Here is an 18,318-nt window from a genome sequence, read left to right as displayed (position 1 = left end):
GACTGTTTTTCCATTTAATTTCTAATGTTTCTTAAACACTCAGTGGTATGAGTGGTCAGTATAACAGACGGTCAGATCTTGGTATAATTTCATAAAAAATGGCGACACACACACACACAGCGAACCGGTGGAGTTCACCCTCTCCTCTGACTGTGTGGACGGAGCAGATTGCTGCTGAAATTAAACAGATGGTAACCGTTGGGTGGAAAACAAGCTAAAAGTACCTCTGTCTTAACAGTATCTATTTGGAGGGCTGGTGTTTGGCCACAGAGGGTAAGTCAACAGGATTTTGGGAGAGGGGGGGGGGCGGTAAAGTTTACTGTGAAGGAACTTCTGTTTTGCACTTGGAGGAAAGCTTGGCCGAGAGTCTTGTTTCAGTGCTCTGGGCTCTAATGGCTCTGTTTCTGTGCTGTTTTTAGGGCATCTTGGACATGTAATGAAATAGTAAACAGCTAGCTATCTTGGCCCGCTGCCCTGTTTTAAAAAACTGTCCAAAACAAGAACATTTAAATTCCTGGTCAATCACTTGCAGTTTTTGGCCATTATGTCATAATCAACTTTTAATTAAAGTATCTAAAAACCATTTTTCTGCTGATTTACCCCCCCCCCAGCCATAGTTCTCCTATTGATTATACTCCTATTGATCAAATGAATGGTGTCTGTGATCGTCTGTCCCCGTTAGTTACCTCCTTCCCTTCCCCTGGCAGATGCACCAGTACCAACAGGCTTTTGTACAGCAACAGCAGCCCTATGTCACCTCCTCTCCTCTGGAGTACCAGCTTCCCCCAGGCTCCTATAACCCGCCTGGGCCTGTTCCTGGGACTATGCCCTCTGTTGAGCCTCCATCCACTAACACCAGGTAACATCCCTAGCCTACATGACCTCCACTGTGTTTTTACTGCAATATCTATGTAATGTCTCGGTCAGTAACAGACACCACAAGTAATACTCCCTCGCTCTCTCTCAATCTTTGCTCTCTCTCTCCTCCCTGCCCCTCTCTCTCTCTCCTCCCTGCCCCTCTCTCTCTCTCCTCCCTGCCCCTCTCTCTCTCTCCTCCCTGCCCCTCTCTCTCTCTCCTCCCTGCCCTCTCTCTCTCTCCTCCCTGCCCCTCTCTCGCTCTCCTCCCTGCCCCTCTCTCTGTCCCTCCCTGCCCCTCGCTCTATCCCTCGCTCTGTCCCTCCCTGCCCCTCGCTCTGTCCCTCCCTGCCCCTCGCTCTGTCCCTCCCTGCCCCTCGCTCTGTCCCTCCCTGCCCCTCGCTCTGTCCCTCCCTGCCCCTCGTACCCCAGTAGAAGCCCTCTGGTGGACTTCAAGGTGACCACCCCTCCCCCCCAGACCCTGGTCACCCCCCAGACCCTGGTCACCCCCCAGAGCCACCCTCCTGACATGTCTCGCTGGAACCCCTTTGGAGAGGACAACTTCTCCAAACTGACAGAGGAGGAGCTGCTGGACCGAGAATTCGACCTCCTCAGAGCAAGCAAGTGTCCCGTCCCCCGTACCTCTACTATTTCATCTTTGACACTGCTTTTTAGATAGATCTTAAACTAGTTCCTGCTCCTATTTACCATATAAAACGTTTCTCTCAGTTGAATCTATTCATTTGAAATTAATTCTGCAAATGTTCTGTTACATTTCACTCCCATTTAATGACTAAACCTCTGTCTAACGGTTCTCTCCCCCTCTCTGCCTTAACAGGTAAACCTCTGGAGAGAACCAGTAGCCAGGAGGCAGCCCGACCGCTGCAGCCAATCACCCCCGCTGCCAAGCCTCTCCTCCCTGAAGACCTGTTTGGCTCCTCCCCCTTCCTGTCTAGTGCAGGCAAGTCTCCTTCCTGTCCTGCTCCAACAGGACCCGACACTGTAGTATGGAACTACCCTCTTCTGTAGTCCAAACCCCACTGTTCTGTCTCCTCCCCCATAAACCCTAAACCCAAGAGGTTGTGAAATCTGAGCAGCAGTGCTGATCTAAGCTCAGGTCACACCACCCCCACCCCCTTCCCCGACGATATAGGATTATTCATTATGATCTAAAAGGCCAAACTGATCCTAGATCAGCACAACCAAGTCTTAGATGCTTTGTGAATACGGGCCGTGGTGCCTAACTGCAGTCCTTTGCTGCAACGACAGAGGATTTCAATGGTCAGGTGACATATAAACATTAGCATGTTAGAACCAAACAGTTGGTGTGTGACACATCCTGTTAATGAAGAGTAAAGTAGTGATTTATTTGTATTTATTTTTGTCACAAACGAGCAGATGAGAACTTCTAAATGTTTGACCGTTGAGCCATTTATTTATTTTTTACTTTTTTTTTTTGTTGTTGACATTTGTAATTATATTTTTCCTATTAAACTCATTTGAAACTAGCCATGTTGATTATATTTTTCAGTGGCCTTCAGTCTTAAAAGCCCTGTTAAGGAGATTTGCCTCAAATGTTTTTTTTTTATTGTGGTTCGACTTTTACTACTGAGGTGTATTCTAGCTACAGCCCAACCCCCGAAAAAATGAATTGTATAACTAAAATATCTGTTAGTAATGATCAGCAGAATGTTACGAGATGTTACTCCTAATAGTATGGTGAGTATTTTTTGATCATACATTCGGAACTGCACAGGATACACTATATACACAAAAGTATGTGGACACACACCCTTCACATTGGTGGATTTGTCTATTTCATCCACACCTGTTGCTGGCTTGTGTATAAAATTGAGCACACCGCCATGCAATCTCCATAGACAAACATTGGCAGTAGAATGTCCTTACTGAAGAGCTCAGTGACTTTCGACGTGGCACCGTCATAGGATGCCACCTTTCCAACAAATCAGTTTGTCAAATTTCTGCCCTGCTAGAGCTGCCCCCGGACAACCTAAGTGCTGTTATTGTGAAGTGGAAACATCTAGGAGCAACAACGGCTCAGCCATGAAGTGGTAGGCTACAAGCTCACGGAACGGGATTGCTGAGTGCTGAAGCGTGTAAAAATCGTCTTGTCCTCGGTTGCAACACTCACTGTTCATCGGGATCTTCATGAAATGTGTTTCCATGGACGAGCAGCTGCACACAAGCCTAAGATCACCATGCACAATGCCAAGCGTCGGCTGAAGTGGTGTAAAACTTATCTCCATTGGACTCTGGAGCAGTGGAAACGCGTTCTCTGGAGTGATGAATCACGCTTCACCATCTGGCAGTCCAACGGATGAATCTGGGTTTGGCGGATGCCAGGAGAACGCTACCTGCCCCAATGCATAGTGCCAACTGTAAAGTTTGGTGGAGGAGGAATAATGGTCTGGGGCTGTTTTTCATGGTTCGGGCCCCTCAGTTCCAGAGAAGGGAAATCTTAACGCTACAGCATACAATGCCATTCTAAACGATTCTGTGGTTACAACTTTGTGGCAACAGTTTGGGGAAGGCTCTTCCTGTTTCAGCATGACAATGCCCCCGTGCACAAAGCGAAGTCCATACAGAAATGGTTTGTCGATCGGTGTGGAAGAACTTGACTGCCCTGCACAGAGAGCTGACCTCAACTCCGTCGAACACCTTTGGGATGAATTGGAACGCCGACTGCGAACCGGGCCTAATCCCACAACATCAGTGCCTACATTATTTCTTGTGACTGAATGGAAGCAAGTCCCCGCAGCAATGTTCCAACATCTAGTGGAAAGCCTTCCCAGAAGAGTGGAGGGCTGTTATTTATGCGACTCCGTATTAATGCCCATGATTTTGGAATGAGATGTTCGACGAGCGAGTGTACACAAAGTTTTGCTCATGTAGTGTATTTTATAAATTATATTTTAAGATTATACTTTAATTTTTATGGTAGCTAAATGGACATTTCTGTTTCATAATATAACCGTATGCCCAAATCCGTTAATACCTACAGTGAGGATTAGACTACTACAAGAGTATGACGATCCAAATACCAGAATGACTTCGTTAAGTGATTGTAGTAACTTACTGCAGCTGAAGTCTGACACACAGAAATGTGTGTATCCTATGTGGCATTAACCTAGTAGTTAACCTTTGTAGGTTAAAGGTATAACTGACCACTGTATTTGTGCCATACACAGACAATTAATGTTGCTAAGTTCATTGTCATATTTTCCTTCTGTGGTAGGCTAGTTTAGTAATGCCACCAATTCATCTCTGTACCGTTTGTTTAACTCTACTACCTTTTCCAACTTGCTATCATTAAGCTGCACCTAATATGTGTGTGGTAATAGTGGTTTGAAGAGTTCTACATCGGTCTTCTGCCACTGCGCTAGGCCTGGAGTCTCCCCACTGGGGGCTAGGCCTGGAGTCTCCCCACTGGGGGCTAGGCCTGGAGTCTCCCCACTGGGGGCTAGGCCTGGAGTCTCCCCACTGGGGGCTAGGCCTGGAGTCTCCCCACTGGGGGCTAGGCCTGGAGTCTCCCCACTGGGGGCTAGGCCTGGAGTCTCCCCACCGGGGGCTAGGCCTGGAGTGTCTCTCTCCCTGTAACACACAGCGTTGAGATTGCCTGCAATGACAACAAGCTCAGTCCGACGATGCCTGTGACACACCGCCCCAGACCATGACAGACCCTCCACCTCCAAATCGATGCCCCTCCAGAGTACAGGCCTCGGTGTAACGCTGATTCCTTTGACGATAAACGTGAATCTGACCATCAACCCTGGTGACAAAACCGCGACTCGTCAGTGAAGAGCACTTTTTGCCAGTCCTGTCTGGTCCAGCAACGGTGGGTTTGTGCCCATAAGCGATGTTGTTGCCGGGGATGTCTGGTGAGGACCTGCCTTATAATAGGCCTACAAGCCCTCAGTCCAGCCTCTCAGCCTATTGCGGACAGTCTGAGCACTGATGGAGGGATTGTGCGTTCCTGGTGTAACTCGGACAGTTGTTGTTGCCATCCTGTACCTGTCCTGCAGGTGTGATGTTCTGATGTACCGATCCTGTGCAGGTGTTATTACACGTGGTCTACCACTGCGAGGACGATCAGCTGTCCGTCCTGTCTCCCTGTAGCGCTGTCTTAGGCGTCTCACAGTACGGACATTGCAATTTATTTCCCTGGTCACATCTGCAATCCTCATGCCTCCTTGCAGCATGCCTAAGGCACGTTCACGCAGATGAGCAGTGACCCTGGGCATCTTTCTTTCTTTTGGTATTTTTCAGAGTCAGTAGAAAGGCCTCTTTAGTGTCCTAAGTCTTCATAACTGTGACCTTAATTGCCTACCGTCTGTAAGCTGTTAACGACCGTTCCACAGGTGCATGTTCATTAATTGTTTATGGTTCATTGAACAAGCATGGGAAACAGTGTTTAAACCCTTTACAATGAAGATCAGTGAAGTTATTTGGATTTTTACGAATTATCTTTGAAAGACAGGGTCCTGAAAAAGGGACGTTTCTGCTGAGTGTGTGTATATATGTATGTGTGTGTACACTTTAGAATACGTAACACATGGCCAACACCAAGAACAATTGCTATTAGGAAACCAGACCCTGTTTTATTCCAGGCCTTTAAACCTCTTCCTTCCTGTCTTCTCCACCTCACTCCCAGTGGGGTCTGGAATTATTGGATCCCTTGATAAAAATAACTAAAAAACTTAAGATGATACAAATACTGAGCTATATTGAATGGCCAACATAAATGGGAAAATGTTATACGACAATTGTTCAGAGAAAGAAATTATAAACAATTTATTAGATTCTGGTTAGAGCCAGTTTGCGCTGTTCTGTGAAGGGAGTAGTACACAGTGTTGTACGAGATCTTCAGTTTCTTGGCAATTTGTCGCATGGAATAGCCTTCATTTCTCGGAACAAGAATAGACTGACGAGTTTCGGAAGAAGGTTCTTTGTTTCTGGCCATTTTGAGCCTGTAATCGAACCCACAAATGCTGATGCTCCAGATACTCAACTAGTCTAAAGAAGGCCAGTTTTATTGCTTCTTTATTCAGGACAACAGTTTTCAGCTGTGCTAACATAATTGCAAAAGGGTTTTCTAATGATCAATTAGCCTTTTAAAATGATAAACTTGGATTCGCTAACACAACGTGCCATTGGATCACAGGAGTGATGGTTGCTGATAATGGGCCTCTGTACGCCTATGTAGATATTCCATTAAAATCTGCCGTTTCCAGCTACAATAGTCATTTACAACATTAACAATGTCTACACTGTATTTCTGATCAATTTGATATTATTTTTATGGACCAAAAATGAGCCTTTCTTTCAAAAACAAGGAAATGTCTAAGTGACTCCAGACCTTTGAACAGTAGTCTATGTAAATAAGCTCTCTGTATTTTAAGTTCAATACATTTGCCCAAATTTCTAATGACATGTTTTCACTTTGTCATGATGGGATATTTTGTGTAGATGGGTGAGGGGAAAAACATATTTATTTCACATTTTTATGCAGGCTGTAACACAACAAAATATGGAATAAGTCAAGGGCTATGAATACTTTCTGAAGGAACTGTACAGGACATGACGCATACAGGACATTTTACTTAGAATACAAAACCATAACACCTGCTCTTCCTATGACAGACTGACCAGGTGAATCCAGGTGAAAGCTATGATCCCTTATTGATGTCACTTGTTAAATCCACTTCAATCAGTGTAGATGAAGGGGAGTAGACGGGTTAAAGAAGGATTTTTAAGCATTGGAGTCAACATGGGGCCAGCATCCCTGTGGAACGATTTCAACACCTTGTAGAGTCCATGCCCTGACGAACTGAGGCTGTTCTGAGGACAAAAGGAAAAAGGGGTCCAACTCAATATTAGGAGGGTGTTCCTAATGTTTGGTATACTCCGTGTACATTACACATGTAGGACATTTTTAAAAAACCAAACCAAAATAATTCTGGGTAATCCAGTTGGTGGCCATGTGTTTCCTGACAGTACTAGAATGATTCCACCATCCTCAGCCCACTGCAAGACTCATTTGATTTAGTTTTTGCATACAAAATGTTGGTTTAAAAAGTTCAAATGCCAAAGGATAGCACATGCAAACATTTATACAACACGTCTTTCTAACGTTTTGAATTACTCCCAGCCCCATATATGGTAGCGCTTGACCCTGGTCTCAAGCTGACATGATTCATTGTTATTGCCACTTTTAACAAGGTCTTTTGTAATCTGCCCATTTTTCCTAAAGATCAGCAAATACATTTTCCAGGTTTCAATCTTCTTATACTGAATAAAAATATAAAACTCAACGAGTTACAGTTCATATAAGGAAATCAGTCAATTGAAATGAACTTTTAACAATTGTTTTTTCCCAAATGTATCTTAAATCCATCCACCAAATGAAATGTTACAGAAAACATAGACAATATACTGTGTTTACAGTGGCTTGCGAAAGTGTTCAACCCCTTGGCATTTTTCCTATTTTGTCGCCTTTTTTTTTCTGGGTTTGTCATTTGATTTACACAACATGCCTACCACTTTGAAGATGCAAAATATTTTTATTGTGAAACAAACAAGAAATAAGACAAAACAACTTGAGCGTGTATAACTATTCCCCCCCCTGAAGTCAATACTTTGTAGAGCCACCTTATGTCTCTATAAGCTTGGCACATCTAGCCACTGGGATTTTTGCCCATTCTTCAAGGCAAAACTTCTCCAGCTCCTTCAAGTTGTATGGGTTCTGCTGGTGTACAGCAATCTTTTCAGATTCTCAATTGGATTGAGGTCTGGGCTTTGACTAGGCCATTCCAAGACATTTACATGTTTCCCCTTAAACCACTCGAGTGTTGTTTTAGCAGTATGCTTAGGATCATTGTCCTGCTGGAAGGTGAACCTCCGTCACAGTCTCAAATCTCTGGAAGACTGAAACAGGTTTCCCTCAAGAATTTCCCTGTATTAAAACCATCATTCCTTCAATCCTGACCAGTTTTCCAGTCCCTGCCAATGAAAAACATACCCACAGCATGATGCTGCCACCACCATGCTTCACTGTGGGGATGTGTTCTCGGGGTGATGAGAGGTGTTGGGTTTGTGCCAGACATAGTGTTTTCCTTGATGGCGAAAAAGCTCAATTTTAGTCTCATCTGACCAGAGTACCTTCTTCCGAATGTTTGGGGAGTCTCCCACATGCCTTTTGGCAAACACCAAACGTTTACTTATTTTTTTTTTCTTGAAGCAATGGCTTTTTTCTGGCCACTCTTCCGTAAAGCCCAGCTCTGTGGAGTGTACAGCTTAAAGTGATCTTATGGACAGATACTCCAATCTCTGCTGTGGAGCTTTGCAGCTCCTTCAGGGTTAGCTTTGGTCTCTTTCTTGCCTCTCTGATTAATGCCCTCCTTGCCTGGTCCATGAGTTTTGGTGGGCGGCCCTCTCTTGGCAGGTTTGTTGTGGTGCCATATTCTTTCCATTTTTTAATAATGCATTTAATGGTGCTTCGTGGGATGTTCAAAGTTTCAGGTATTTTTTTATAACCCAACCCTGATCTGTACTTCTCCACAACTTTGTCCCTGATCTGTTTGGAGAGCTCCTTGGTCTTCATAGTGCCGTTTGCTTGGTGGTGTTGCAGACTCTGGGGCCTTTCAGAACAGGTGTGTCTGTGTGTGTGGGTGTGTGTGTGTGTGTGTGTGTATATAGTGAGATCATGTGACACTTAGATTGCACACAGGTGGACTTTAACTTATTATGAGACTTCTGAAGGTAATTGGTTGCACCACATCTTATTTAGGGGCTTCATAGCAAAGGGGGTGAATACATATGCACTCAACACTTTTCAGTTTCTTTTTTTTTTTTTTTGAATTTTTTGGAAACAATTCTTCACTTCACCAATTTGGACTATTTTGTGTATGTCCATTACATGAAATCCAAATAAAAATCAATTTAAATTACAGGTTGTAATGCAACAAAATAGGAAAAACACTAAGGGTGATGAATACTTTTGCAAGGCACTGTATATTTGGTTACTGACATTGAATATAGCTTTGGGTGTATAGGCTTCTTGGTACCGGTAATTTACTTTTAACAACATTCTCTTGTCTGCTTCAATCCAACAGGTTCTAGTGTGGTGGTGATAACTGATCAGCTTATTGACGAGCTCAGTAACCCAGTCGCTGCCCCCGTACCTGTTCCAGTGGGCAAGCCAGCCCTTGAGGAAGAGCTGCAACCTCCGGTGGCAAAGGAGCACAAACCAAGTAGGAGGAGAAACTCTCCTGTTGGCGGTTCACAAACGACTCGCAAACCAGGGGGTGACGAATCAGACAGTGACTTTGAGTCAGATCCTCCTTCCCCTAAGAGCAGCGAGGAGGAAGACGAGCCGGAGGACGACGAAGGTCTGAACAACGAGCACAGAGAGTTCTTCAATGAACTGGAAGATTTGGAGGAAACGGAGATGCTGGGACATAGGCCTCTGCTGATGGACTCAGAGGCTGAGGAAGAGTACGACAAACACAGCTCCGACTCAGACTATGAACCCAGGAAGGTTAAGGAAGGACTCACTAGGAAGCTAAAAGGAGAAGTGGTGGCAGATGCGGCTACTGCCACCCGTGAGGGAAGTCCGAGAGTGGAGTCAGAAGACGCACTAATCACGATTACGCCTCCCGAGTCGCCTGGTGTGGTGGCTGTTAGAGCCCCCCAATGTGTCAGTGGCATTGTGGACGTGTTTGGTGCGGATGTGTTTGGTGCTGTGCCCTTCTTTCCTCCAGCGGCAGCTCTGGCAGAAAGCGCAGACATCTTCTCCGCGGCTCCCTTCAGGCAGGTGAGCCAGGAGGCCGTAGTCAACCAGCCCAGCCAGGCCATGGAAGAGTTAGACGTCTTTACTAAGGCTCCGTTCACCCGGAACCTCTCCAAATCTGGGAAGACCGGAAGCAGCGACTTCTCTATGGGTCGGACTCCGCCGGTGTCCCCTGAAAGCATCGACCCGTTCGGCTTCTCCCCCTTCCAACCCAGCCCCACAGCTCCGCTACCAACCACCTCCAGGAGTGCCGAGAACATCTTCCGTCCAGCCTTCGAGAATTCTCTCAGCCCCCAGCAGCAGAGGCTGAAGCAGCGTAGCCTCCAGAAGTTGTCCTCACGTCAGAGGAAGTTCTCTGGTGGCACCAGCGGTGGCAGCAATGGCAAGCGCCACCACGGCACGCCCACTGGCGGTCGCAAGAACAACAAGCCCAGCTTCCGAACCCCCGAGCGCGTACGCCGGCACAAGAAGGTCGGCAGGAGGGACTCTCAGAGCTCCAACGAGTTCCTCAGCACCTCAGACTCCAAGGAGAACATCAGCGTCGGCAGCGTAACGATGGCAGACACCGACAAAGACAAAGGGGCTTCCCTGCCTAGCCTTCCTCATGAGGTCGACCCCTTCGGAGCCAATCCTTTTGGTCCTCAGGATGGCAGCCGACTTAACCAGGGCCAGTACCAAGGGCTTCTGGGGGACAGCAAGTCAGACATAGGTTCGGCCAATAGCAGGCCTCGGACTAGCTCCCTCCATGATGCGTTTGGGGACGGGAACATCATGGATGACTTTGGGGCGGTACCTTTCACAGAACTGGTGGAACACCCTGGGCCTGAACAGCAGCCGTCACAGCCAGTAGAGCTGGATCCCTTTGGAGCTGCACCGTTCCCCTCCAAACAGTGAATGTCTTGCTCGTCTTCCTGCCACACACTTTCTCGTCTTTCTCAATCACACACACTGCTGTGTTACACCAAGCCTATGGAGTCCCGGGGAGAAATTCCCTTCCAAGGGATGGCGACTAGCTTAGTGGTGTGGTAGTTGATTATATTTTCAGCCAAATTTAACCGCGATCGGCAACTGCGCTAATGTGTTTCCAATGCTTTCACCCCCCCCCAAGGATATTTCAATACATGAATAACTGGACTTTGGGATTAACAAAACCAACATAAACCTGTGGCGTATGGCTGATTTTATTTTTATTTCTTTCAGGTTCTGTATGAATTTCCTTCACCTGTACCTGTTAGCTGACAGGCCTTTTATGCTGCGTCACAATACGTGTCTCTGAGACATGGAGATCGATTTAGTTTCACTCAAGATCACACTGTGTCAAACAACAAGATTGCTCAGTTTTCGGATCGCTTGAGTTGCTGCAAAAACAACACTTTTTTTTTTTTTTTTGTAAAGATTGTGGCCTCCGTGATCTACCAATAAGATTAATTTAGCACCATGAAGCCTTATGGACATGACTCCGCCTTGCTGCACAGTACCTCGGAAACCATTTGGCTAAGTAAATGGCTAACGTTGCCTTTTGTGTCACTGGAGTAATTCATTTAAGAGTAGGCCTTTACCACTTTATAATTTCACCCTACTTAGACCCTTTCATTTTTTTTCTCCATTTAGTCTACTTACAGTAGATAACAGCTAATTGTTTAAACAGTTTTATTTTAATCGCAATATATTCACTAGAATGAAAGGGATTCGATTTGTTTTATTTCTTTTTTAAAGATTACTCTCTTTTATTATTTAGGACATTTTTTAAAAAAAAATTTCATTTTCGGGTTTAATTCCAGACTTTTGAACTTGTCAATAAGTACTGTTTTAATGTGATCTTTTACCTCAACCAATAATAAAAAATAAAAATATCATTTTTTTTTTTTTAATAAGGGGGGAAAACACAACCATTTTCCTACATGGCGATACTGTGTATAATATTTCTGACTACTTCCACCTATTGAGACGGTCTCCTGTCTTTGATCTATTGTTAACACAAGCCATCTTCTACCATTTACTTGGTAGTCTAATTAGAATCAGGTCATGTGTCCAAATTGTTTTTAAATGAATGCACTTTCATCCTCAACTCTTCCATTGGCTAGTAATTATGAATCTGAGGATACAGAAAGGAGAAATATGTCGTTGTCTGATAACCCCGTAACTCAATTATTTGTTTTCATTTTATTGAAATAACAGTAACTCTCTCAATCTACTTCTGAACATTTTTTTTCATGACTCGGATCAAGAAGCTATTCAAAATGGCTTCAGAAGTTTCATAATTGTATGTTCATTAAGTGGAAAATATGGAATTTATTTAGATTTTAACTGAAAAGTTTGTTTAGGAGTTGAGGTTCTCAGACAGTGACGATATGTACCTACTTTTTGGCACATTAATTTTGACTGAGGAAAAAAACGAGCTCGTAGCTGCCTTATTCGCCTATGGAACCCTGTGATTTTTAAATATTTTATGTTTAATTTTTATTTAAGGTTAATCTTGTTTTTGTATTTATCATGCTATACTGCTGTCTAATAATGCAATAATAAACACGTTTGATTAAATCTGTGCTGTCCTTGGAAAGTCATGTAAAGCACATTTTTAGAGGCCTCTGCTAGCGATAGTGATTTTATTCATAACTCAAGAGTAATAAAACTCAACAGATAAAATAAGTTGTCGGAGGGGATGGCTGTAGTTTTACGGGCTCCTAACCAATCGTTCTATTTTGTATGTTTTAACTTTATTTTGTACATAATGTGTGAATGCTATTCATTGACTACAGCTCAGCGTTCCACACCATAGTACCCTCATAGCTCATCACTAAGCAAAGGAACCTGGGACTAAACACCTCCCTCTGTAACTGGATCCTGGACTTCCTGACAGGCCGCCCCCCAGGTGGTGAGGGTAGGTAGAAACACATCTGCCACACTGATCCTCAACACGGGGGCCCCTCAGGGGTGTGTGCTTAGTCCCCTACTGTACTCCCTGTTTACCCACGACTGTATTCCCTGTTCACACAAGTTTGCTGACAACACAACAGTGGTAGGCCTGATTACCAACGATTAGATAGCCTATGGGGAGGTGGTCAGAGACCTGGCAGTGTGGTGCTACGACAACAACCTCTTCCTCCAACATGAGCAATACAAAGGAGATGATTATGGACTACAGGAAAAGGAGGGCATAACACGCCCCCATTCACAGCGACGGGCGTGAAGTGGAGCAGGTTGAGAGTTTCAAGTTCCTTGGTGTCCACATCACCAACAAACTATCATGGTCCAAACACACCAAGACAGTCATGAAGTGGGCACGACGCTGCCTTTTCTCCCTCAGGAGACTGAAAAGATTTGGCATGGGTGCCCAGATCCTCAAAGTTCTATAGCTGCACCATCGAGAGCATACTGAACGGTTGGATCACGGCCTGGTATGGCAACTGCTCGGCATCAGACCGTAAGGCGCTACAAAGGGAAGCACGTACAGCCCAGTACATCAATGGGGCCAAGCTTCCTGCCATCCAGGACCTATACAGTAACTTCGGAAAGTATTCAGACCCCTTTACTTTTTTCCACATTTTGTTACGTTAGACTTATTCTAAAACGGGTAACTTTTTTTTTTTCCTCATCCCCCCCCCCCACACACACACAATACCCCATAATGACGAAGCAAAACCAGGATTTTATACATTTTTGCTAATTTATTAAATATAAACTGATACCATTTTACATAAGTATTCAGCACTTTCAAAAAAAAAACTCAGTACTTTGTTGAAGCACCTTTAGCAGCGATTACAGCATCGAGTCTTCTTGGGTATGACACTACAAGCTTGGCACACCTGTATTTGGGGAGTTTCTCCATTTCTTCTCTGCAGATCCTCTCAAGCTCTGTCAGGTTGGATGGGGAGCATCGCTGCACAGCTATTTTAAGGTCTCCCCAGAGATGTTCGATCGGGTTCAAGTCTGGGCTCTGGCTGGGCCACTCAAGGACATTCAGAATCTTTACTGCGTTGTCTTGGCTGTGTGCTTAGGGTCGTTTTTGGAAGGTGAACCTTCACCCCAGTCTGAGGTCCTGAGCACTCTGGAGCAGGTTTTCATCAAGGATCTCTGTATTTTCCTCTGTTCATTTTTTTCTCTCAATCCTGACTAGTCTCCCAGTCCCTGACGCTGAAAAACATCCCCACAGCATGATGATGCCACCACCATGCTTCACTGTAGGGTTGGTGACAGGTTTCCTCCAAATGTGTGATGCTTGGCATTCAGGCAAAAGAGTTCAATCTTGGTTTCATCAGACCAGAGAATCTTGTTTCTCACGGTCTTAGTCCCTTGGTGCCTTTTGGGAAACTCCAAGCGGGCTGTCATGTGCCTTTTTACTGAGGAGTGGCTTCCGTCTGGCCACTCTACCATGAAGGCCTGATTGGTGGAGTGATGCAGGTATGGTTGTCCTTCTGGGAGGTTCTCCCATCTCCACAGTGAAAGTCTGGAGCTCTGTCAGAGTGACCATTGGGTTCTTGGTCACCTCCCTGACCACCCTCCCCCGATCATCTCCTTTGTTTTGTTGACGTTGGGTGAGAGGTTATTTTCCAGACACCATACTCTGAGGGCCCTCACCACCTCCCTGTAGGCCGTCTCGTCGTTGTTGGTAATCAAGCCTACCTTTTGTAGTGTCGTCTGCAAACTTGATTGAGTTGGAAGCGTGCATGGCCACACAGTCATGGGTGGAGAGGGCTGAGAACGCACCCTTGTGGGGCCTCAGTGTTGAGGATCAGCGAGGTGGAGATGTTTCCTATATTCACCACCTAGGGGCACAGGGCGGGTCAAAACCCAGGGTCTCGAGCTTAATGACGAGTTTGGAGGGTACTATGGTATTAAATGCTGAGCTGTAGTCAATGAACAGCATTCTTACATAGGTATTCCTCTTGTCCAGATGGGATAGGGCAGTGGACCTATTGGAGCGGTTAGCAAATTGGAGTGGGTCTAGGTAGGGTGGAGGTGATATGATCCTTGACTAGTCTCTCAAACTACTTCATGATGACAGAAGTGAGTGCTATTGGGCGATAGTAATTTAGTTTAGTTACCTTTGCTTTCTTGGGTACAGGAATAATGGTGGCCATGTTGAAGCATGTGGGGACAGCAGACTGGGATAGGGAGAGATTGAATATGTCCGTAAACACACCAGCCAGCTGGTATGCACATGCTCTGAGGACGTGGCTAGGGATGCCCGTCTGCGCCGGCAGCATTGCGAGGGTTAACATGTTTAAATGTTTTACTCACGTTGGCTGTGGTGAAGGAGAGCCCACAGGCTTTGGTAACGGGCCGTGTCGGTGGCACTGTATTGTCCTCAAAGTGAGCAAAGAAGTTGTTTAATTTGTCTGGGAGCAAGACGTTGGGACTGGTTTTCTTTTTGTAATCCGTGATTGACTGTAGACCCTGTGACATACGTCTCGTGTTTGTAATGCATGCATGCATACATACATGCATACATACATACATACATACATACATACATACATGTACCAGTCCAAAGTTTGAACACACCTACTCATTCAAGGCTTTTTCTTCATTTTTACTATCGCCATTGTAGAATAATAATGAAGGCATCAAAATTTGGAAATAACACATGGAATCATATAGTCACCAAAAAAGTGTTAAACGAGTTAAAATAATATTTGAGATTCTTCAAAGTTTTGATAACAGCTTTGCACAATCTTGGCATTCTCTCAACCAGCTTCATGAGGTAGTTACCTGGAATGCATTTCAATTAACAGATGCACCTTAATTGGTGGAATTTATTTCCTTAATGCTTTTGAGCCAATCAGTTGTGTTGTACCAAGGTAGGGGTGGTATACAGAAGATGGCTGTATTTGGTTAAAGACCAAGTCCATATTATGGCAAGAACAGCTCAAATAAGCAAAGAGAAACGACAGTCCATCATAACTTTAAGACATGAAGGTCGGTCAAACCATCAAGCACTACGATGAAACTGGCTCTCATGAGGACCGCCACAGGAAAGGAAGACCCAGAGTTACCTCTGCTGCAGAGGATAAGTTCATTAGTTACCAGCCTCAGAAATTGCGGCCCAAATAAATGCTTCACAGAGTTCAAGTAAGTCAGGCCTTCGTGGTCAAATTGCTGCAAAGAAACCACTACTGAAGGACACCAATAAGAGACTTGCTTGGAAATATGAGCAATAGACATTAGACCGGTGGAACTCTGTCCTTTGGTCTGAGTACACATTTGAGATTTTTGGTTCCAACCGTCGTGTCTTTGTGACGCAGAGTAGGTGAACGGATGATCTCGGCAGGTGTGGTTCCCACCATGAAGCATGGAAGAGGTGTGGAGGTGCTTTGCTGGTGACACTCAGTGGTTGTAAAAAAAATAATATATATATATATATATATTCATTCAAATTCAAGGCACACTTAACCAGCATGGCACACTTAACCAGCATGGCTACCACAGCATTCTGCAGTGATACACCATCCCATCTGGTTTGCTCTGAGTGGGATTATCATTGTTTTTTCAACAGGACAATGACCCAACACACTTCCAGTCTGTGTAAGGGCTATTTGACCAAGGAGAGGGATGGAGTGCTGCATCAGATGACCTGGCCTCCACAATCACCCGACTTCAACCCAATTGAGATGGTTTGGGATGAGTTGGACCACAGAGTGAAGGAAAAGCAGCCAACAAGTGCTCAGCATATCTGGGAACTCCTTCAAGACTGTTGGAAAAGCATTCCAGGTGAAGCTGGTTTAGAGAATGCCAAGATTGTGCAAAGCTGGGTGGCAACTTTGAATAATAAACCAAACAAAATATATTTTATATAACACTTTTTTTTGGTTACGACACGATTCCATATGTGTTATTTCATAGTTTTGATGTCTTCACTATTATTCTACCATGTAGAAAATAGTAAAAAAAACAAAGAAAAACCCTTGAATGAGTATGTGTCCAAACTTTGGACTGGTACTGTATATACAAAAGTATGTGGACACCCCTTCAAATTGGTGAATTTGTCTAGTTCAGCCACACCTATTGCTGACCGGTGTATAAAATCGAGCGCACAGTCATGCAATCTCCATAAACAAACATTGGCAGTAGAATTGCCTTACTGATGAGCTCAGTGACTTTCAACGTGGCACTGATGTTATTGTGAAGTGGAAACGTCTAGGAGCAACAACGGCTCAGCCGCGAAATACTAGGCCACACAGGCTCGCAGAGCAGCACAGCCGAGTGCTGAAGCGCATAACGCATAAAAATCGTCTGTCCTCGGTTTCAGCGCTCACTGCCAAGTTCCAAACTGCCTTATGGAAGCAACGTCAGCACAATAAAAGTTTGTTGGGAACTTCATGAAATGGCTTTCCGTGGCCGCACACAAGCCTAAGATCACCATGCGCAATGCCAAGCTTCGGCTGAAGTGGTGTAAAGGCCATGCTGCAGGAGATGATGCATAACTACTGCCACTGCTTGCTGAGGTAGTGGGGGGGTGTATCTGGGTAAAGAACACCGCCAGGATCACGGCTAGCACTGAAACCAAGTACACCTGATCCCAGTACTGTGGAAAAGTAGATTACTTTAATTGTCACAGAGACACATCTTTATCCCAATCCACCTAACACCCTCTTTTTTTTTTCTTTCTTTCTTTTTTTTTAAGAAATATTTTCAGAAATTAAAAGATTTCCTAAAAATACAAGTGTACTTTCTCAAGGCATCTGCACCAAACAAAATCCAGATACACCCTTGCTTGCCAATTTGGGTGGAATTTCAGTTTTCACAGTGAATTAATTTTCACTCCGAGAAATATGCCCACACAAACATGAGAATAATTTAGGCCTTCTGGAATATACACTTTGTACATTTGGCAAAGTTTTTTCCATTCCACTTAAACCCATTCCACAAAACTCGCCTTTTATTGTATTTGAGTTATACTACTCAAAATAATACATTTTTTTGTTTTCTTTTTGTTGTTGAAGCTCTTTTCTCTTTGGGGATTTGGCTGATTTGAGTAGATTGAGTAGTCACCCAAAGTGGAGGCGCCCCAGTCTTGGCAGGCATGGGGAGTAGTGGAGATGGCTCTGGCTCCCCTATGTGTGAATGTCATATGGTGGGTAACAGGAGTGACGGACCGTTCTGTGAACGCAGCCATCTGGTTCTGACTGGAGCAGATTTCAGCTGCGTTCTGGGGGCACAATAACCCAGCACTTCCAATATGCGGGGGAAAACCGCTTACTGGTGGCCACCGCCAAAAATTCTGAGAGACAGACATACCGCCGCAAAGCACCCACAGAACAGAAATTAGTGAGTGGGAGGCAACTGGAAAGGAACGGACGGACACATCAAAGTCCAAATTGTTTTCCTTCAGTACAGCGCAGCAATGAAATGATACTCACATCCTATTATTTTTCTAGGAATAATACATTTATCAAGAGAAATTCAATTATCTCCAAGGGCCGTCGTGTCAAAACTGTAGAACAGAATAAAGCAGTCTCCACTACTCACCTAGAGTACTTGGGAAATTGAGACCAGAACTGATCCGAAGGAAGAGATTCATTCCTACACCTCGCACACAAAACCCTTCACATGTCAAGCTGTCCCTAAAGTGTGATTTCATGCAATGTTAAGTACAGTAGGGAAAGTCCAAGTGAATTAACAGCAGGGTAAAGTCTGCATTTGGTAGAAGTTTG

The 18,318-nt window shown here is 44.7% G+C and overlaps 1 protein-coding gene across 2 annotated transcripts in view; it reads left to right on the top strand.

The window, feature by feature from the left end:
• The window catches only part of LOC106585926 (BMP-2-inducible protein kinase), a 73,297-nt gene extending 61,092 nt beyond the window's left edge, over positions 1-12,205 (top strand). Inside the window, exons 14-17 of one of the 2 annotated variants that reach the window (XM_014172669.2) lie at positions 708-859; positions 1,291-1,475; positions 1,694-1,816; positions 8,988-12,205. In XM_014172669.2, the coding sequence (XP_014028144.2) occupies positions 708-859; positions 1,291-1,475; positions 1,694-1,816; positions 8,988-10,558 (2,031 nt within the window). In that variant the 3' untranslated portion in view covers positions 10,559-12,205. Of the gene's footprint in view, positions 1-707; positions 860-1,287; positions 1,476-1,693; positions 1,817-8,987 lie in introns of both variants that reach the window. The other variant, XM_045706658.1, reaches the window with a different exon arrangement.
• Positions 12,206-18,318: the final 6,113 nt, after the last annotated feature.

This window comes from Salmo salar, chromosome ssa24 (assembly GCF_905237065.1).
Source record: "Salmo salar chromosome ssa24, Ssal_v3.1, whole genome shotgun sequence".
Lineage (NCBI taxonomy): Eukaryota > Metazoa > Chordata > Actinopteri > Salmoniformes > Salmonidae > Salmo > Salmo salar.
Note: the sequence above shows the minus strand (reverse complement) of the source record. Positions and strands in the feature narration are given on the sequence as shown.